Raw genomic sequence first — 21961 nt, forward strand, 5'->3', positions numbered from 1 at the left:
CAGCACTTTGGGAGGCCAAGGTGGGTGGATCACTTGAGGTCAGCAGTTCGAGACCAGCCTGGCCAACATGGCGAAACTCCATCTCTACTAAAAATACACAAATTAGCTGGGCGTGGTGGTGCACACCTGTAGTCCTAGCTGTTTAGGTAGCCGAGGCAGGAGAATCACTTGAACCTGGGAGGCAGAGGTTGCAGTGGGCCAAGGTTGCACCACCGCATTCCAGCCTGGGCTACAGGGCAAGACTGTCTCTCAAAAAAAAAAAAGAAAGAAAGAAAGAAAAAATAAGCTTTATAGTAAGTCTAAGATTTTTCACAATAGATTTTTCCTCCCTAATCATTTGGCTATTTGTCTTTAACTCTTACAGAAAAGTTGGGTTATAGTCCTGGCTTTGATTACCCATCTCAGTGTCATTGATTGTGCCACCTAAATTTCTCTGGACCTCTTGTCTGGTTGGTTGAATGAGAGGGTTGGACTATGTGATCACCAGGGCCTTTCTAATCGTCAACTCCTAGAATATATATTTTGTGGATTCAGTCTTTGAGTCTAGTTCACTTACTCAGTTTCCTAAATACAATGCCTTCTATTTGGAGCAAATACGGTATACTTTTATTAGTAAGGATGTATCTATCACTTACCTCTAATGTTAGCTGACTGTATGGGTTAAAATTGTAATCATTCATTGCATTTTTCGCCTATTAGTAAATATACATGCTCTCCATAGATGATCACGTCTGCCTCTCACAACAGCTTTATAAAACTCCCATTTTATGGAGGAGGAAGCTAAGGCTCAGACGGTTTTGATTCATCCAAGGTCAAATAGGTTGGGTGGCGGAACCAGAATTCCAGCCCCGTGTGTCTGGCAACAAAGCCTTTATATGTTTAAATAAACATTAATGAAGTCGTATATATTTTCTAATTCTAAGGACCATGGACATTGTTTTTCAACCACAGATTTTTTTCCTCCTTCTTAAATCATTAGCTCTTTGATTTTACTATCTGCTTACTTCCTGCCCACTTAACCAACCGACAGGGAGAAGGAGAGTGGGAAGAAGTTACTGTTTTTATGTTAAGTGCCTTTTCAGAGTCTAATTTACAACCAAGAACGGCAAAAGTACCCCTTGGCTTTGTGCCTCTGCGGCGCTCCGGGGATCTCCTTCCCCGTCCCTCTCCCTTTCCGAGAATCCGCGTTCCGTTGTTGAACTACGTTTCCCAGCGTGCCGCGCGGCCGAGAGAGTGGACTCCATCAGTCCTTCCTCTTTGCCTACCAGCTCGTCGTAGCATGATGATGCAAATGCGTCGGGCGCCTGTGAGTGACGACATTCTGGCTCGCGACCGCGGCAGCCGCCTTAGCCGCGGTAATAGGCGCAACGGCGGCGGAGGCTGCAGGGACGACGACGACGGCGGGGCGGGCGCTGTGCGCACAGGGGAGGGGTAGGCGGGCGGCGCCAGCGGCTTCAACTGCGGCAGCTAAGGCTAGGGCGACGGAAGAATCCCCACCAGTCGGCGGTCGAGTTAGGCCTCAGCACCGCCGGGAGCTGTTCGTGCTGTCCTCTGCGGGAGATCTCCATAGAGACCGTGACATACACAGAGGCGGGGGTCCGCAGAGGCGGCGGGACCGGAGCCTCCTCGGCCTCTGCGGCCGCCACCCCCTTCCCCGCTGCCAGCACTCACCCTCTCTCCGCTCCTGCTCGCAACCTCGCGGTTCCTGGGGTGCTTGTGCCCACTGTGTGGACAGCTCGGGCGGACTTTTGGGCCGGGGCCGGGCGGCGGGGGGGGCGCTCTAAGGCCTCCGCCTCTGCCTCTCCCGCCCCCTTACCCGCCCCGGAGCGGGAAGCGGCGGAGGCTCCGCCATGGCCTCGGGAGCCGGAGGAGTCGGAGGGGGCGGTGGCGGCAAGATCCGGACGCGGCGTTGCCACCAGGGGCCAATTAAGCCTTACCAGCAGGGGCGACAACAGCATCAGGTATGGGACCCCGACGCCGCGGTGGCCTGGCGGGTGGGGAAACTCGGCTGGAGGGGACGGGCGGTTCGAGGCCCCGGCGCCCCACGTGGAGCAGACAGGAGGGCCTGAGGAAAGGCCCGAGTGAGGCTTCGGGGGAGCTCAGGCCGTTGGGGGTGGCGACGGGAAGTGGGCTGAGACAGGCCCAGCCTTGCGGCGCACACGTGTGGTTTGGGCCGCCTTTCCCCCAACCCTCTGGGTCAGGGGTTTTCCCAGGCAGGCTCTGGGCGGGAAAAGAAATTGTAGGCCCAGGATGCGCGCGTTTCTTTCTTTTTTGGCGGGGATTTGGAGTTTGAGGGTATTACTCACGTCCTCTCGAGGGAGAAAGGAAAAGTTGTGGTTGATTGCCCTTGTTGTTTTCTGGTGTCCCTCCTTTAGTGTGTGTGTGGGGAGTGGGCTGCCCCGAGGAATCTTAACTCTGGGGCAGACGGGGAGTTGTGGGGGGCGCTGTTACATGGAAAGTGGAATAACTTAGTCTCAGCCTATGAATTAATTCTCGGTTTCCCCTGCCGGTGTTCCTCCTCGTCTTGAGAGCATTGGCTTAGGTTTTCTTAACCGGGTTATAGTTAACCGTGGCACTGGGGCATTTTGAAAGTCCCTCTCCACCCTTACGTCTTTTCTCTGCTGCGCGACTCCCCCCCCCACCCCCGCTTTTATTTTGGAGGCTGGAATTGGCCATTCTCCACAGTTGACCAGGACTCCAGCTCTGATCTCATACACAAAATATTTTAATATTATGAGGCGTATTCTAGAAGTTTAGTTACTTTTGACGCTCCAGGAATGTTGGTGATCTTATAGTTTAGCCAGTGTATGAATTCGTGGATGTTTAAAATTATAAAAAAAGATTATCGTAATTGTAAATGAGGTAGTTGATTCTGAGAAAATTCCATTTTTAAAATAATTGGTTGTTAGAAGGATTGAATAGGAAAATGTTAACTTATTTTAATAAAGCCACTTAAAAATTTATCAATGATACTGAGGTGGGAAGTGTGTGTTTTAAATTTGTTGAAAAACAAAAGTGTAGCAAAAGGATCTGATAACTTGTTGCCTACTGTTAAAGGTAGACTTCCTAGATTACTTTATTCTGGATGCTAATAAATATTACACACTTTCACATGGTTGATGTTGTTAAATTGTGTCATTATCAACAGATTTGTAAAAGTATGGGTCGGGCGCCTTGGCTCACGCCTGCAATCCCAGCACTTAAGGAGGCCAAGGCGGGGGGATCACGAGGTCAGGAGATGGAGACTATCCTGGCTAACACGGTGAAACCCCGTCTGTACTAAAAATATAAAAAAATTAGCCGGGCGTGGTGGCGGGTGCCTGTAGTCCCAGCTACTCGGGAGGCTGAGGCAGGAGAGTAGCGTGAACCCTGGAGGCGGAGCTTGCAGTGAGCCGAGATCGCGCCACTGCACTCCAGCCTGGGCGACAGAGCCAGACTCCGTCTGGGGCGGGGCGGGGGGGAAGGTAAAGATTTGAGGACTTTTTTTTTTAAGTTTTCTTAAATGTTTTTTATTTTGAGGGAAATGTTTGAGTAGTGAAAATCGTGGCTCAGGTATTTTAAGTCGTTCTCTACTGATGGTTAGGTTTGGCATTGTTATTACTTCTACCAATTTTCCCCGAGATATATATGTAAAGTACTTAGTTTTCAAATTTGTGAAGAACAGGGGTATTTGCAAGCAGATTTAAGATTAGAATTCAGGTCACAAGCCTGGCCATTTAACCTAATCCTTCTATAGAATGGAAGTTAGACATGCATGCTTTCTTTTCTCCTATGAATGCCTTTGAGTGCTTAGATTTTCTTGTATGACATGTATAGAAAAATGACGTGTTTTAAATATAGGTCATTGGATGGTCTGGATAGAGGTTAGAAGGGAATTAATATTTTCCAAATGTCTGAAGTTATCACAGCTTATTTTGAAATGTACTTAGATAAAATAAAAATCTAATTTTGGGGAGACGATGCCTTAACAGCATAATACCTATGATCCAAGGTGTCTTAGAGTTGATATGGCTTCAGGCTGTGTAGTTTTGTTTTAAATCTTGATAGTTTATCATTGCCCCTTATCTAAAATACTTTTGCTTCTTGCTCTGGCTATTTAATTAAAAAAGAAAACATATTTTAGCTTTTGAATTGGGAATTAAAGGTATTTAGGGGTTTCTTGATCAACACTGTAGGTGCTCTTTAATATTGGCAGAAACTACCACTACCCAAGAAAAGTATTCAGGTACATTCAAAAGAATACTCTATTTTTTTTTTTTTTTAATCTTAAAAATAAGGGCTTTCTTTAGTCCTTATTGAGACTTTGGTGAACATAGGGTCTACTCACTTGCTGTCTACTATCCTAGACTGTGAACTGGATGTTTTGCAGCAGCTGCTGAGTCATCATGAAGCAAGCTTCATGACATGGCATGTTTTATACTCATGTTATTTGATTAAGTGTCCAAGGGTTTCTGAGCAAAAATTAAGCTTTTGGTAGTATAGCGGAAAGCTGAAGTAAGAAACAGTGAGAGGTCTGGTGCTCTTACTTGATGGATGTTTGCCAGTGCCTGTCAGGGCAACTTGCTAGTACGGTCACCCAGTACCTGTGACTTCTGCATGTGTTCATTTGACTTGTAATTTCCTGTTTTGACTTCTGGATTTAGCTCTCCTGGGAAATGCTATAAGTTTACCACTTTCCCTCTTAAGCTCTGATTTTTTTTTTTTTTTTGAGATGGAGTCTCGTTGTGTGGCCCAGGCTGGAGTGCAGTGGTGCAATCTTGGCTCACTGCAACCTCCGCCTCATGAGTTCACGCCATTCTCCTGCCTCAGCCTCCCAAGTAGTTGGGATTACAGGCATGCGCCACCACACCTGGCTAATTTTTGTATTTTTAGAGACCAGTTTTCGCCATGTTGGTGAAGCTGGTCTCAAACTCCTGACCTCAGGTGATCTGCCCACCTTAGCTTCCCAGAAGTGCTGGTATTACAGGCATGAGCCACTGTGCTGGGCCCAACTTCTGATCTTTAAAATGTCATCTTGCATGAAGTCGTGCAGACAAATTCATTGTCTTGCTCAGATAACTGCAGGGTAATAAGGGTAATAACTCTTATGAATTGTAGAAGCAAATATGAAGAACATCCCTGAATAATGCAAGCTGATCATTCTCACTTGCCTTCTCCCTTACCCCTTTACCTTTTTGCCCAGATGCATTTAGGAAATGGTGTCATTTTTCTTTTCTTTTCTCTTTTTTCGAGATGGAGTTTTGCATTTGTTGCCCGGGCTGGAGTGCAATGGCGCAATCTCGGCTCAGTGCAACCTCTGCCTCCCGGGTTTAAGCTATTCAGCCTCCCGAGTAGCTGGCATTACAGGCATGCGCCACCACACACGGCTAATTTTATATGTTTTGTACAGATGGGGGTTTCTCCATGTTGGTCAGGCTGGTCTCTTGGCCTCCCAAAGTGCTGGGATTACAGGCGTGAGCTACCTTGCCTGGCCAGAAATAGTGTCATTTTTCTAGTTGGGAGTGAATAGGTCACTGAAAAGAATGTGGTTAGTTCCTGTCTTCCTTTCCCATTTCCTTTTTGTTCAGATCCTCAGGCACAGAAAGTCAGCTCTTTGGAGAGGTTAAGCTGCTTGCTTTTCTTAGTAGCCACTACAAAAAACTTGAGCCCATGGGCAAACCAGAACCTTGCCTCTGGCAGAACTTACTGCCACCTCCTGGTGAGAGGAAACCACTTATTTTTGCCCTTTTTGACCAGGGGAGGGGATGGGGGTGTATGGGGAGTGTGCTTCAGACATTTATCTTCTGGTTTAGAGCTAAGGGACTCCGCCTTTAATCCTACTTGATATGGTTTGTCTTACAAGTCAGTTCCTGCATTTAGCACCTCCCCCCCCACCCCCCAGACGGAGTCTTGCTCTGTTGCCCAGGCTGGAGTGCAGTGGCGCAATCTTGACTCACTGTAACCTCCGCCTCCTGGGTTCAAGCAACTCTCCTGCTTCAGCCTCCTGAGTAGCTGGAATTACAGGCATGCACCACCACGCCCGGCTAATTTTGTATTTTTAGTAGAGATGGAATTTCTCCATGTTGGTCAGCCTGGTCTTGAACTCCTGACCTCAAGTGATCCACCTGCCTTGGCCTCACACAGTGCTGGGATTACAGGCATGAGCCACTGCTTGGCTATTTTTAAAAAGGGGAAGGAAACCTCTTTATCAGTAGCTTAGATCAGGGTTCAGTAAACTTTTTCTGAAAGGGACACAGATAGTAAATTTTAGGCTCTGCTGTGGTAAACTGTCCTTTGTTTTGTTTTTAACAATCCTTTAGCAAATGTAAAAACCATTCTTAGCTTGTATGAAAAAGGCCAAGGTCTGAATTTGGCCCAGCCCACAGATCATGGTTTGCTATACCATGGTTTATATGATAATATAGTTTTTATTTGTTTTGGTAGCTTCTTTGTGATACTTCATCCCAAATAAGTATGTCCTGCCTGGTGTCTGATAGCTGGAGTGTCCTCAGATTTGAAAAGGAGGGATATTTAGAGGTTGAATATTTAAATCATTCCAGAAGCCACCAAGTTCTTGACTTTTATTTTGTCCTTATTTGCTTTATCCTAGATGCTTAATCAGTGGGAATAGAAGTGGAAACATTGATAGGATTGGATAGTTGATAGGAAAAAATTGTAGTGTGGTGGAGTCAACCTGAGTTTGGATCCCTGTTCTACCTGGACTTGGACGAGTTAATTTATTCATCTGTAAAGTGAAAATTGTTGTGGAGGTTAAATGGGACAAGTGGAGCTTTTAGAACAGGACCTGGCATATGTATATAAGTAAGGAGTTGTTTAAAATTGAGTCCTTACTATATATATGCAATTGAGATTTGAAATTAAATAGAACTGTTTGATTTAGGGTCTTTTTTTTTTTTTTTTTTTTTTTTGGGAGACTAGAGTTTTATTTATTGAAATTAGCCTCCTGATTTAGGGTCTTCACATTGTCTCTGAATTTTCCTGCTTCTTATCAGAGGTTTTTTTCCTTTAGGTGACTAAATTCAATAGTTGCATATATTAAATAGTTTAATACAAAGTAGGTCTTTTGCTTGTGATGAGAGGTTTCATGTGGTATTATATTAATTACTTAATTTTTCTAATAAGTGACAAAAAAGCCCACTTGCTGTATCCATTTTCTGGGAAATCCCTGACAAGGCAGGTATCTTAGTTTGAAATAAAATAAAAACTGTGGTCTGATGTCACTAATTAAAACTGTTTTCTTTTCTTTTTCTTTTTGAGACAGAATCTAGCTCTGTCACCCAGGCTGGAGTGCCGTGGTGTGATCTTGGCTCACTGCAGTCTCCGCCTCCCAGGCTCAAGGGATTCTCCTGCTTCAGCCTCCTGAGTAGCTGGGATTACAGACGTGTGCCACCACGGCTGGCTGTTTTTGTAGTTTTAGTAGACATGGGGTTTCACCATGTTGGTATGGTGGTCTCAAACTTCTGACCTCAAGTGATCTGCCCTCCTCGGCTTCCCAAAGTGCTGGAATTACAGGCATGAGCCACCTCGCCTGGCCAAAATCATTTTCCTTAGGCACAGAGTATTATTGCAAAGATTGTAATTGTCTTGTATTTTTTTCTTTTTTTGAGACGGAGTCTCGTCCTGTCACCCAGGCTGAAGTGCAGTGGTGCAATCTTGGCTCATTGCAACCTCCGCCTCCCAAAGTGTTGGGATTACGGGCATGAGCCACAGTGCTGGGCTAGCTTGTATTTTCTCTTTTTTGTTTTTTAGACAGTCTCTCTCCATCTCCCATGCTGGAGTGCAGTGGCACGATCTCCACTCACTGTAAGCTCTGCCTCCTGGGTTCACGCCATTCTCCTGCCTCAGCTTCCCAAGTAGCTGGGACTACAGGCGCCCACCACCACGCCCAGCTAATATTTTGTATTTTTAATAGAGATGGGGTTTCACCATGTTAGTCAGGATGGTCTGGATCTCCTGACCTCGTGATCCACCCACTGCGGCCTCCCAAGGTGCTGGGATTACAGGCATGAGCCACCGTGCCCGGCCCTGCTATCTTGTATTTAAAAAAAAAGAAAAAATTATTTGTAGCTATTTAGCTTATCTTGCGATATATTTTTAAAAGATTCTTCTGTGTTGGGAAGCCTGGTTTCAAGTCTTGCTGTCACAATTTGCTGTCAGAAACGGGATGATAGGATGCCTTTTCTAACTATAGATATTTCAGTTTGCTTGAGTTTGCTTATCTTTTTCATAGTGTGATTTAAGAAATAAACTCTTACTCCCAATTTTCAAACATGTTACATGAGAAAAAGTGTGATGGTATCTTGTAGGTAACTTTTAGTGAGTTTAACTACTGTGAGCTTTTCTTTTTTTTTTTCTTTTTTTTTTAAGACAGTCTCACTCTGTTCCCCAAGCTGGAGTGCAATGGCGCGATCTTGGCTCACTGCACCCTCTGCCGCCGGGGTTCAAGTGATTCTCCTGCCTCAGGCTCCCAGCTAATTTTTGTATTTTTTCGGTAGAGACAGGGTTTCGCCATGTTCCCCAGGCTGGTCTCCAACTCCTGGATTGAAGCAGTCCCCCCGTCTCGGCCTCCAAAGCGCTGAGATTACAGGCGTGAGCCACTGTGCCTGGACCTGAATCAAGTTTCAATAATCTGAATTTAACATCCAAATCTAAGACATTATTGGTTGTATTTTATAAGCCTATGCCATTCAGCAGCAAAGTTTACCCTATCCAATCAGTCCTAGTCCTCTAGCCATTTAAAATATTTTTCTAGCTAAAGAATTAAAAACCTACTCCCTGGGAGAATAATATTCCAGAACCTTAAAACTGATGATGGACTGTATTTGATATTTATAGTTAAAGATCCAGTGAAATTATTTGAGAAAGGAGATTTTATAATCTAAATACTGCTATGGATAATGTGAAGAAAAGGGAGTTGAACAGACCTGAAGTCAAGAAAACTAATAGGAAGAAAAGAGCTTTGTATATGAAGAAGGAAGGATATATAGGAATGACAAGGAGTTGGCCATATTGAAAAGATACCTCTGGTTATTCATGTGAAAAGGTTTATAAGAATGTCCTTAATTACAAATGAGTTCTGAGTTAGTGTTGTAGAGTAGCCTTCCCCCACCCCAGCTGCCTTTCGTTAATCCTCTTTCTTTCTTTCTTTCTTTCTTTCTTTTTTTTTTTTTTTTTTTTTTGAGATAGAGTCTCACTCAGACGGCCAGGCTGAAGTGCAGTGATGTGATCTTGGCTCACTGCAACCTCTGCCTCCTGGGTTCAAGCAATTCTCCCTCCCTCAGTCTCTCAAGTAGCTGGGATTACAGGTGCCCGCCACCACGCCTGGCTAATTTTTGTATTTTTTAGTGGAGACAGGGTTTGGCCATGTTGGCCAGGCTTGTCTTGAACTCCTGACCTCAGGTGGTCTGTCCGCCTCAGCCTCCCAAAGTGCTGGGATTACAGGCATGAGCCACTGTGCCCAGCTCATTAATCCTTCAACTCAGGTTAAATACAATTGAAAAGCTAATGTAGTCATAGTTCCTTATACATTGAATGTTCTTGATGTGTATGTAGTGTTGAATTCTAATCCCCAGATTGGATTTTTAATTAGTCTAAATCTCAGTGGCATTTTTGACATGTTTTGCCAAATGAAGAACCATTCTTTCTTGGAGAGAGAATACCCAGTGGATTTAGCCAGTTCACATTCTAAAATTCACTCCTTTAATCCTTGAACTTAAGTTTATTATTTATGAAGTGTAGACTTTGCTTTAGGGCCACAGAGAGTATTTTTAAAGATTTTATTTTATTTTATTTTATTTTATTTTGAGACAGTCTTGCTCTGTAGCCCAGGCTGGAGTGCAGGGCCACGATCTTGGCTCAATGTAACCTCCGTCTCCCAGGTTCAAGCGATTCTCCTGCCTCAGCCTCCTGAGTAGCTGGGATTACAGGCGCACACCACCCACCCAGCTAATTTTTGTAGTTTTAGTAGAAATGGTATTTCACCATGTTGGTCAGGCTGGTCTCAAGCTCCTGACTTCAAGTGATCTGCCCGCCGTGGCCTCCTAAAGTGCTGGGATTACAGATGTAAGCTACCGCACCTGGCTGTTTTTTAAGATTTATTTATTTATTTACTTATTTTTTATTTTGAGACAGAGTCTCACTTTGTGGCCCAGGCTGAAGTGCAGTGGCACGATCTCGGCTCACTGCAACCTCCGCCTTCCGGGTTCACACCATTCTCCTGCCTCAGCCTCCCAAGTAGCTGGGACTACAGGCACCTGCCACCGCACCTGGCTAATTTTTTTTTTTTGTATTTATAGTAGAGACGGGGTTTCACTATGTTAGCCAGGATGGTCTTGATCTCCTGACCTCGTGATCCACCCACCTCAGCCTCCCGAAGTGCTGGGATTACAGGCGTAAGCCACCACGCCTGGCCTTTTTTTAAGATTTTAATGCCATTTTTTGTTGATTTTTGTAAGTCCTTCATTAATTTTGCTTCCTTAGCTACTGTTATGTTTCTCTTTCTTTAATTGACTTTGTGGTATTTATACTTCCAGAGGATGCTTCAGTTTCTCTTTGTTTTTTAGATAGCTTCACAAGTTGTGTTTTAGGGGAAAGGATATTAATGTGGCAACAAAAAAGATAATTGCCACGTATAAAACTGTTATACCAAGTAAATGTATTTCTTACCTTTGAATTCTAGAATTGTTAGTGTTCTTTTAAGAAACTTACCTCAGAAAATGTACTTTTGACCGAGTGCAGTGGCTCATGCCTGTAATCCCAGCACTTTGGGAGGCTGAGGCGGGCGGATCGCCTGAGGTAAGGAGTTCGAGACCAGTCTGGCCAACATGGTGACACTCTGTCTCTACTAAAAATACAAAAATTAGCCAAGCGTGGTGGCAGGTGCCTGTAATCCCAGCTACTCAGGAGACTGAGGCAAGAGAATTGCATGAACCCGAGAGGCAGAGGTTAGAGGGAGCCAAGATCACATCTTTTCTCTCCAGCCTGGGTGACAGAGCAAGACTCCATCTCAAAAAAAAAAAAAAAAAAAAGAAAGAAAAAAAACAGACCTTCAGGCCCAGGCTGGATTTGAACTCCTAGGCTTAAGTGATTCTCACACCTGAGCCTCCGAAGTAGCTTGCCCCAGAATAGTCACATATGGTAATAAGGTGTTGGTTAAGCAGTGCAGCTGTAGAGAAATTAAACCCATGCACCAGTGATTCTATTCACTGTGTCGACCTGGTGCCTGCTCCCACAGAACTGATGCTATAGTGGAGTCCATGGACAGACTGTAATCACCATCCTCTTTGACAAACTGCTCTCATGTAGGAATTGCAGGGCACCATTGGTACAGATAAGGGAGTGACTGTCCCAAGATATGGAAGGTCAGAGAAAGTTTTCTGCAGGAAAACTTACATCTAGCAGTTAGGCTTACTCCTGGAGCCTCTGAAAGAAGACAGGACATTGAAGTGGTAAAGTGAGACTTGACTTACTATGGACCTTTACTCAGCGTACTTCAGTTTCTCCCTTGGATTTTTTTGGTTTTACTATTTTGTTTTTAAATCTTAATATTTATTTTTTTGTTTTGGTTTTTTTTTGAGACGGAGTCTCTGTTGCCCAGGCTGGAGTGCAGTGGCACAATCTCAGCTCTCTGCAAGCTCCACCTCCTGGGTTCACGCCATTCTCCTGCCTCAGCCTCGCGAGCAGCTGGGACTACAGGCGCCCACCACCATGCCCGGATAATTTTTTATATTTTTAGTAAGAGATGGGGTTTCACCATGTTAGCCAGGATGGTCTCGATCTCCTGACCTCATGATACACCCACCTTGGCCTCCCAAAGTGCTGGGATTACAGGGGTGAGCCACCACGCCCGGCCCCCCTTAACTCTTGATAGTCTCCTTTCCTATACTGTGCATAAGATTTCTTTTCCCTAGTAGTTTTTAAAAAATTTCTAATGTCTGGTAGTTGGCTGTGTGTCATAAACACAGATTCTGTGTAAATCTTTAACAGTGGAAATAAAATCAACTCGAAGGTAAGCTTTTATGTTAACCTCTCATTGATTTTTCAGAGTTGATATTTAAAAGATGTTTATAAATCTTTTATAAACAATGTGTTTGGTAGACAATCAGATAATCATTAAAATAGGGTGGTCTTTTAGGTAAGATTCTGTTGTAGTTAAGCTTACAATCGTGGTTATATTTACCAAGGCCTTAATTAGAATAACAAGTCACTGAGTTTTTGATGGTTTTAGTACAGTGGTTCTCAAACATGAATTTGCAGAAGAATCAACTGCAAGAGCTTATTAAAATAAATTTGCCTTTCTAACCAGCTCATAGGCTACACCAATGCTGCTGATCTGAGAACTACACTTTGAAACCCACTGGTTTAGTCCTTTTATAAGTGACTAGATATATAAACTACAAAACTGGAGATTACACAGATTGTCACACATGAGTATGCACACAATTTAAAGGGAATTTTGCAAGATTTAAAGCTATATTAAGTTTCATTAGATTTTACATTTATTGATAAGGTTACCAGAGGCTTGAATTGCATGTTCCGAGGACATGCCTGTATTTGGGTCTTAGCACCTTTTTGTTTGTTCAGTCCATAAAACTTCTCTCTCTTTCTTTTTTTTTTTTTTTTCCTTGAGATAGAGTCTCGCTTTGTTGCTCAGGCTGGAGTGCAGTGGCGTGAACTTGGCTCACTGCAACCTCTGCCTCCCAGGTTCAAGCGATTCTCCTGCCTCAGCCTTCTAAGTAGCTGGGTCTACAGGTGCCTGCCACCATGCCCAGTTAATTTTTTTTTGTATTTTTAGTAGAGACGGGGTTTCACTATGTTGGCTAGGCTGGTCTTGAACTTCTGACCTCGTGATTCTCCCGCTTCAGCCTCCCAAAGTGCTGGGATTACAGGAGTGAGCCACCGTGGCCCCAGCCCCATCCTTTCTTTCTCTTTTTTTCTTTTCTTTTTGGTGAGATGGAGTCTCGCTCTGTTGCCCAGGCTGGAGTGCAATAGCATGATCTTGGCTTACTGCAACCTCCGCCTCCCAGGTTCAAGCGATTCTTCCCCCTCAGCCTCCCAAGTAGCTGGGATTACAGGCATCACCATCACGCCTAGCTAAATTTTGTATTTTTGTAGAGACAGGGTTTCACCATGTTGGCCAGGCTGGTCTTGAACTCTTGACCTCAGGTGATCCGCCCACATCAGCCTCCCAAAATGCTGGGATTATAGGTGTGAGCCACCACGCGCAGCTCCTATCCTTTATTTCTTTTTCACAACCTTCATCTCTGTAAAACAGTACATAAATGGACCAGAAAAGGGTCTTTATCCTGGTGAATATTTTAGAATCTATACTAACTCATGGAAGTAAAGGCAAACATTGCTCTTCTCATTCAGTCAATACTTATTGATCACATACCACATGTCAAGCATTAAATACACAGGATACAGCAGTGAACAAGTTCCTGCCCTCGTGGAGCTTATATTCTAAGTTAGGGAGACAAGCAAACAAGTAAACATAATATGTAACACGTAAACATGTAATATGGTGATTCAGTGCTATCAATAAAGTTGGTGGAATGGGATACTCAATTTTGAAAAAATACAGAAGAAAATTTTTAATAAAAAATAAGGCTGGGGCCGGGCGCGGTGGCTCACGCCTGTAATCCCAGCACTTTGGGAGGCCGAGGCGGGCGGATCACAAGGTCAGGAGATCGAGACCATGGTAAAACCCCGTCTCTACTAAAAATACAAAAAATGTGCCGGGCGCGGTGGCGGGCGCCTGTAGTCCCAGCTACTCGGGAGGCTGAGGCAGGAGAATGGCGTGAACCCAGGAGGCGGAGCTTGCAGTGAGCCGAGATCGCGCCACTGCACTCCAGCTTGGGCGAGAGAGCCAGACTCCGTCTCAAAAAAAAAAAAAAAATTAAGGCTGGGAAGCAAAATGAGATGAGTATCCCATTATATAAGCAAAGACCTGAAAAAGTAAAGAGGCCATGCAGACTTCTACTGGAGAAGTATTAGGCCGGGCGTGGTGATCGCGCAATTTGGGAGTGCTGGGATTACGGGCTGGAGTGCAGTGGCACGATCTCAGCTCACTGCAACCTCTGCCTCCCGGGTTCAAGCGATTTTTCTGCCTCAGCCTTCCTAGTGGCTGGGATTACAGGAGTGTGCCACCACACCCGGCTAATTTTTGTGTTTTTAGTAGAACTGGGGTTTCACCATGTTGGCCAGGCTGGTCTCAGCTCCTGACCTCAAGTGATCTGCCCACCTCGGCCTCCCAAAGTGCTGGGATTACAGGCATGAGCCACTGTGCCTGGCCTCAAAGGAAATATCTTTAAGAAGGGTCTACTTAGAGATATGCTGGTGGTTAATGGAATAAATACAGGATAGCAGGATACCCAGAGACCAACAGCAGAACGCTACTACCTTCTCTAGGACTGGAGGAATAAAGGGAAGAAATGCTGTGACTGGAGTGGAGGGGTGCTGGAGTGGTAGTTTTGGAGATGGAACAAGATTTAAGCGGGGAGGAGCACAGAATAAAGACCTCCTTTTACTCCCATTCTCTAATATCTAGTGTTGCCTAATATCTCTCATGGGGCAGTCTTACCAGAAACCAGTTGGTAGTGCAGTCCATAGAAACAGCCTATCAAGAATGGGCTGAGAAAAGGGCAAGTGGATACTAGCACAGCGTCAAATCTGTGATTTTGTAAGTGTGTGTGTGTGTGTGTGTGTGTGTGTGTGTGTGTGTGTGTGTGTAGGAAAAAGCTAAATTTTAAGAAAAGTGAGTAGATTTAAAGAAAAACTTTAAATCCATGTGAGTGGATTCAGAGGAAAACAGTACAGGTGAAAATCATCGCTAAAGTTTGGGAAACACTGGGAAAACAGTTTTATGAACTGTGTGTATTTATTTAGCACAGTCTAAAATGGTCTGTAAGATTTGTTTAACTGATTCACTTTAGAATATTTTCATTATAATCTTAAATATTATCCGACTAGTGCTCCACATGTATATTTTTTCTAGATAACTGAAGATTAAGCCTTTCAAGAATGTACAATTTTATTCATCTGTTTTGGAGGGGCTTCTCTAAAATGTATCTTAATTTCCTGAAATGTATCTGATTTCCAATATTAGAATCACTTCAGAGGGCTTGATAAAACAGGTGCGACCTACCTCTGGAGTTTATCCTTTAGTAGGACTGGAGAAGGACCTGGGATGATGCTGATAATACTGCTAAAAAGGGATCACACTTTGAGGACTACTCAATTATATTAAGCTTAATTTAACTTTTTCTTAATGACTTAGGGTCGTTTAACCTTCAAGGGTATATTTGGGTATTGAAATGCAAGGATGTTGGTTCTTTCATTCTGGTTCCAGGTCAGTTTTATTATTTTCCTTCCTTTCCTCCCTCCTTTCTTTTTGTCTTTGTTTTTAGAGACAGGGTCTCTGTCACCCAGGCTGGAGTGCAGTGGTACAATCATAGCTTACTGCAACCTTGAATTCCTAGGCTCAAGTGATTCTCCTGTCTCAGCCTGCCAAGTAGCTAAGACTGCAGGCCTGTGCCACACTTCCAGCTAATATAATCTGCATTCCTTTTTACTCTTCATGCTGTCATTCTCTGTGCCACTAGTAATGTCTCTGTCTCGCTGTTCCCGTATTAAGCTCTTCGGGGCTGAGACTAGATAAGTTGGTTAAATTTTAGTATAGAAAATATGTCTATAAGCAAAGTTCATGTATTTCAGTGAATGAGCTTTATTATATCCACTTTGAACAGTTTTTGTCTTCTAATTATTTTTGAAGATACCTGATGCTGCCACATAAGGGATCTATGAGTGAGTGTGACGCCAATTTAAAGTTGTTCTATACTTGCCTTAGATGAATAGGGATCACAGGAATGTCTGATACTTTTAGTAGCTAAACACTGTACTGGAAGTCAACAAAAATTTTTTAAATCTGCGTTAAATTCTATAATTGCTATAGCTGGATGTGGTAGTTGGCCTGTAGTCCTAGCTACTTGGAAGGCTCAGACTAGATTACTTGAGCCCAGGAGTTTGAGGCTGCAGTGGGCCATGATCACGTGCCGTTGCACTCTTATCTGGTGTGACACAGGTCTCTGGAAAAAAAAAAATTCTTACTGTAGTGCATTAGCTAGCCTGTCACCTATATCAGGTATGTCTTTGTTTTTAAGTCTTTTTTTGTTTTTTCTGAGCTGGAGTCTCGCTCTGTTGCCCAGGCTGGAGTACAATGGCCGGATCCTGGCTCACTGCAACCTCTACCTCCCAGGTTCAAGCAATTCTCCTGCCTCAGCCTCTCTAGTAACTAGGATTACAGGTACCCGACACCACGCCCAGCTAACTTTTTGTATTTTTAGTAGAGATGGGGTTTCACCATGTTGGTCAGGCTGGTCTCGAACTCCTGACTGCAAGTGATCCCCATGCCTCAGCCTCTCAAAGTGTGAGATTATAGGCATGAGCCACCACGCCCAGCCTTAAGTCTGTCTTTAACTGTATTATAGTTTTTTTTTTTTTTTTTTTTTTTTTTGAGATGGAGTCTCGCTCTGTCGCCCGGGCTGGAGTGCAGTGGCCGGATCTCAGCTCACTGCAAGCTCCGCCTCCCGGGTTTACGCCATTCTCCTGCCTCAGCCTCCCGAATAGCTGGGACTACAGGCGCCCGCCACCTCGCCCGGCTAGTTTTTTTGTATTTTTTTTTTTTAGTAGAGACGGGGTTTCACCGTGTTAGCCAGGATGGTCTCGATCTCCTGACCTCGTGATCCGCCCGCCTCGGCCTCCCAGAGTGCTGGGATTACAGGCTTGAGCCACCGCGCCCGGCCTGTATTATAGTTTGTAAACACTTTCAAGTCTTGAAGTATGGAAATGGGATAAGTAACTAGTATTAGGTGTGTTTTTACAAATATTAAATATTGAATATAGGTAGTCTTCCTTTCCATAGTAACTAGTAATAGGTAGTCTAGTAACTAGTAACTAGTAATAGGTAGTAGGTAGTAATAGGTAATAGGTAGTAGGTAATAGGTAGTCTAGTAACTAGTAATAGGTAGTAACTAGTAATAGGTAGTCTTTCTTTCCATAGTCTTTTTTTCCATAGTAACTAATACTGTAATATTAGCAAAGAAAAAGGGAACAGTGAATTTATGTTGTTCAGTAGTTAGTGTTCTAGAACTTGGCTTCATGTGTTTGATAGAGAGCTTACTTGTAGATCTGTTGAAAATTTGCACAATACATAAAAAAATAATTACATGCTTCTCAGTTGTTACCTATACCTTTTCAAATAGTAAGGACATTACTATTCAAGTGCCTGTATCAGAAGTGTCTTCCATTTTTTTTGTTAGCAGGATATTTTAAGGCCTCTGTCTTGAGTTTCCCTTCTAGGTAGATTTATATATTCTGCCTTGACTTTATTGTTTTCTGTACCTACTGAGTCGTTTTTTTCCTTTCTTTGACTTTTTCTCTGACGCCCTACTAAATCTGCTTTGTGAAATAAATTGTTGCCTAAAATTGGTTACCTTACCCCAGTTTGTCTATTGTCAGCTTTTTTCCTTGTTAGTAAAAAAGTTTTCAGTATGTTTCTATTATACCTTGTAAATTGATACATGCCTTCACATTATTTGATTTGATTTTCATTATAATTACTATAAATAATAGGAGGCAGAGATATTCTTATTTTACCTACAGTAAATCCAAGTACAGGGACGTCCTCAAATTTTACGCTAGGTCCTGGCAATCCCAAAGCCCATACTTTTACTCTGTCTTAGATATACTGTGGTAGTTGTGTTTGTACTTTGGGCAAGATATTTAACTTCATTATCTCTCTTTTATCCATAAGGTGGGAATATTAGTTCATAAAGTTATGGTGAGGATTAAACTGAATAATATGTATAAATTGCTTAGAATAGTATCTGGCACATAGCCAAACTACAATAAAAATAATACTGATAGCTATTATACCACATTATTTTCCCTTCCTTCTTTTAAAAGTTACCATAATAGCTGGGCATGGGGGCTCATGCCTGTAATCCCAGCACTTTGGGAGGCGGAAGCGGGCGGATCACCTGAGGCCGGGAGTTCAAGACCAGCCTGACCAACATGGAGAAACCCTGTCTCTACTAAAAATACAAAATTAGCTGGGTGTGGTGGCACATGCCTGTAATCCCAGGTACTTGGGAGGCTGAGGCAGGAAAATCACTTGAACTCGGGAGGCTGAGGTTGTGGTGAGCCAAGATCATGCCATTGCCCTCCAGCCTGGGCAACAAGAGCAAAACTCCGTCTCAAAAAAAAAAAAAAAAAAGTCACCGTAATAAAATTAATCACTGAGATTTTCAGCCAACATTTGCTGTAGTGAAATTTCAGCATCAGAAAAGGTTATTTCTTGAGTTTATTTTTGTTGGATTAATTATTATTTTTTTTTTTTGAGATGGAGTTTTGCTCTTGTTGTCCTGGTTAGAGTGCCATGGTGCAATCTGGGCTCCCTGTAACCTCTGTCTCCCAGGTTTAAGCGATTCTCCTGCCTCAGCCTCCTGAGTAGCTGGGATTATAGGCATGCACTACCATGCCCAGCTAATTTTTTGTATTTTTAGTAGAGACGGGGTTTCTCCATATTGGTCAGGCTGGTCTCAAACTCCCGACCTCAGGTGATCTGCCCACCTCAGCCCCGACGAAGTGCTAGGATTACAGGCATGAGCCCCCTCACTCGGCCAGATTGTTTTAGTTACTGTTTTTTTTTTTTTTTTAAACTCTGTTTCTACTTGTCTGAATTTTTATTTTTCTTAAAGAATGTACAGTAAAATAATTGCTTGAGAAAGCTATTGAAAGTGTTGTTTGTGTTTGTTTTAACATACTGGGAAAAAAATGGATGCCTTTTCTCTGGGATTAAAACGTGTATTACATATTAGTAAATCTAAACTCGGTATTGTGTATTTGATGGCCTTTTGGGGTTTTCTTAAGGATTAGAATAGCACAGCCATTTGGAACAATTATTGGCTTGTGTATGCATATAGAAGAAAGAATTTCACATCTATAGAATTTGTAAAAACCATTATATTAGCAGTAACTGTAGTAACTGAATTTTAGCAAACTTGTTGGACACCTTTGTATTTTGCTTGGCCTGGCTTTCAGTAAGTAGGTACTTACTTTAAAAAGATAAGTTTCTGAAACTGTCATAATATGTTTTTTCTCCCAATAGGGCATTCTTAGCAGGGTTACAGAGTCTGTTAAGAATATTGTGCCAGGGTGGCTACAAAGATACTTCAACAAGAATGAAGATGTATGCAGCTGTTCAACAGACACAAGCGAGGTTCCACGCTGGCCCGAAAATAAAGAGGACCATCTGATATATGCCGATGAGGAGAGCTCTAATATTACTGATGGGAGAATCACACCTGAGCCAGCAGTCAGTAATACAGAAGGTAAGTAAAATGTGGATATTTTGTCATGAATGATAGCTTTTCATGCCCTAATTTTGAATATATTACCTAGTTATGTTAAATCTAATCAGGCAGTACATAAACTGTGTGGGAGGAGGATGATAATCAGGTTCCAATTGGGTATCTTTTTTTTATCAGCGTTTTATTTATGTATTTATTTATTGAGATGGAATCTCGCTCTGTTGCCCAGGCTGCTATCTCGGCTCACTGCAAACTCCGCCTCCTAGGTTCTCACCATTCTTCTGCCTCAGCCTCCCAAGTAGCTGGAACTACAGACGCCTGCCACCGCGCCCGGCTAATTTTTTATATTTTTAGTAGAGATGGGGTTTCACCATGTTAGCCAGGATAGTCTCATCTTCTGACCCTGTGATCCGCCCACCTCAGCCTCCCAAAGTGCTGGGATTACAGGCATGAGCCACTGCGCCCAGCCCTTTTTTGTTTTGTTTTGTTTTGTTTTGTTTTGTTTTGTTTTGAGACAGAGTCTCACTCTGTCACCAGGCTGGAGTGCAGTGGCGCGATCTTGGATCTTGGCTCACTGCAACCTCTGCCTGCCAGGTTCAAGCGATTCTTCTTCCTCAGCCTCCCGAGTAGCTGGGATTACAGGCGTGTGCCCCTGTACCTGGCCAATTATTTGTATTTTTAGTAGAGATGGGGTTTCACCATGTTGGCCAGGCTGGTCTCGAAGTCCTGACTTCGGATAATCCACCCGACTCGGCCTCCCAAAGTGCTGGGATTACCAGCGTGAGACACAGTGCCAAGCCAATCCTATCCTTTAAAGCACAAGTTTTAAATTTTGATGAAGCCCAACTTATCTCTCAGTGTATGTTTCTTTCAGTATAAATATTTTTTCTTTCACTACATGTTTTGAAATACATAATTACAAAAAACTTTTTGTAGTCCTATGTTAAAGTCTCAAATAACTAATTGATTTGGATATATGCCCTGTTAATTTTGGTGTGCTTAGCAACGTCTCCCTGCCTGATCTGTCCGTAGTAAAAAATAGTGATAATGAAATGGCCCTGAAAGAATGGTTTTTATTTTAGAGAAATGGCAAATCTAATTTTTCTTAGTAATGTTCAACTAGATGTATTCTTTGAATGTCCGCTTACTTTTATTAGAGTAACTAAAGTTTTAATATCTGTACTTTTCAAAATTGCTTTTAAATATATTACCAGCAGCCATCTTGAGGCTTTATCTGGTAGATCTCTAAGCTGACTGCCTCTGTTACTTTATTTTCTGGCCGGTGAAAGGGATTCTGGCTTTTCTTTTTCTGTTTTTTTCCCCCTCTGTTTCCTGGTTATGAGATTTGTTTCCTTTTGGTTAGAGAGTTCTAGTATATCCACAGTGACTATCTTTTCTAAGATGGTTATAGAAACGATCTGTTCTGGCCGGGTGCAGTGGCTCACACCTATAATCCCAGCACTTTGGGAGGCCGAGGCGGGTGGATCACCTGAGGTCGGGACTTTGAGACCAGCCTGATCAACATGGAGAAACCCCATCTCTACTGAAATACAAAATTAGCTGGGCATGGTGGCGCATGCCTGTAATCCCAGCTACTCGAGAGGCTGAGGCAGGAGAACTGCTTGAACCTGGGAGGCGGAGGTTGCGGTGAGCCGACATCGTGCCATTGCACTCCAGCCTGGGCAACGAGAGCGAAACTCCATCTCAAAAAAAAAAAAAAAAGAGGCCGGGCGCGGTGGCTCAAGCCTGTAATCCCAGCACTTTGGGAGGCCGAGACGGGCGGATCACGAGGTCAGGAGATCGAGAGACGATCCCGGCTAACACGGTGAAACCCCGTCTCTACTAAAAAAATACAAAAAAATAGCCGGGCGAGGTGGCGGGCGCCTGTAGTCCCAGCTACTCGGGAGGCTGAGGCAGGAGAATGGCGTAAACCCGGGAGGCGGAGCTTGCAGTGAGCTGAGATCCGGCCACTGCACTCCAGCCTGGGTGACAGAGCAAGACTCCGTCTCAAAAAAAAAAAAAAAAAAAAAAGAAACGATCTGTTCTATCCTAGTGAACATATTTGTAAGGATTAACTAACTTGAAGAATTTAGGGGTGAAAGACATGGAGTTTCTCATTCTCTGTACAGTTTGTGTGTATTTGTGTTTTCATGAAAGTAGCAGGTTGAATTTATGCCAAGGTCAACTCACACTGATATAAGGAAGATTTTCTGTTACAAGTATATTATACACGTTTGTGCATAACTTCTAAACTTTATTATGGAAAATTTTTCAACCTAGAGAAATAAAGAGGATAGTACAATGACACCCCCCTCCCTGCCGATCTGCTGCCCCCAGCTCCCCATCACTGAGCTCCAACAATAATCAAGTCATGGCTGATCTTGTTTACTCTTCCCACATCTATTTCCCTACCTTCCTACCGCCAGCTCACCTGATATATTTAGAAGCAAATTGTGGGCAGCAATTTGTTACCTACTTCAAAAACTAAAAAAAAATTTTTTATTTTCTTTTTTTGAGCCAAGGTCTCACTCTGTTACACAGGCTGAAGTGCAGTGGCACAATGTCAGCTCACTGCAACCTCCACCTCCTGG

The 21961-nt window shown here is 43.4% G+C and overlaps 1 protein-coding gene across 3 annotated transcripts in view; it reads left to right on the forward strand.

The window, feature by feature from the left end:
• The first annotated feature begins 1315 nt into the window (after positions 1 to 1315).
• Positions 1316 to 21961, forward strand: part of NUP153 (nucleoporin 153) — a 93216-nt gene continuing 72570 nt past the window's right edge. For all 3 annotated transcript variants that reach the window (XR_012434219.1, XM_005553949.4, XM_015449872.3), the window contains exons 1-2: positions 1316 to 1961; positions 19169 to 19391. Coding sequence is in view for 2 of the 3 variants with exons in the window: in XM_005553949.4 (XP_005554006.3) it covers positions 1851 to 1961; positions 19169 to 19391 (334 nt within the window). In the remaining variant the exon portion in view is untranslated. The remainder of the gene's footprint in view (positions 1962 to 19168; positions 19392 to 21961) is intronic.

This window comes from Macaca fascicularis, chromosome 4 (assembly GCF_037993035.2).
Source record: "Macaca fascicularis isolate 582-1 chromosome 4, T2T-MFA8v1.1".
Classification (NCBI taxonomy): Eukaryota; Metazoa; Chordata; class Mammalia; order Primates; family Cercopithecidae; genus Macaca; species Macaca fascicularis.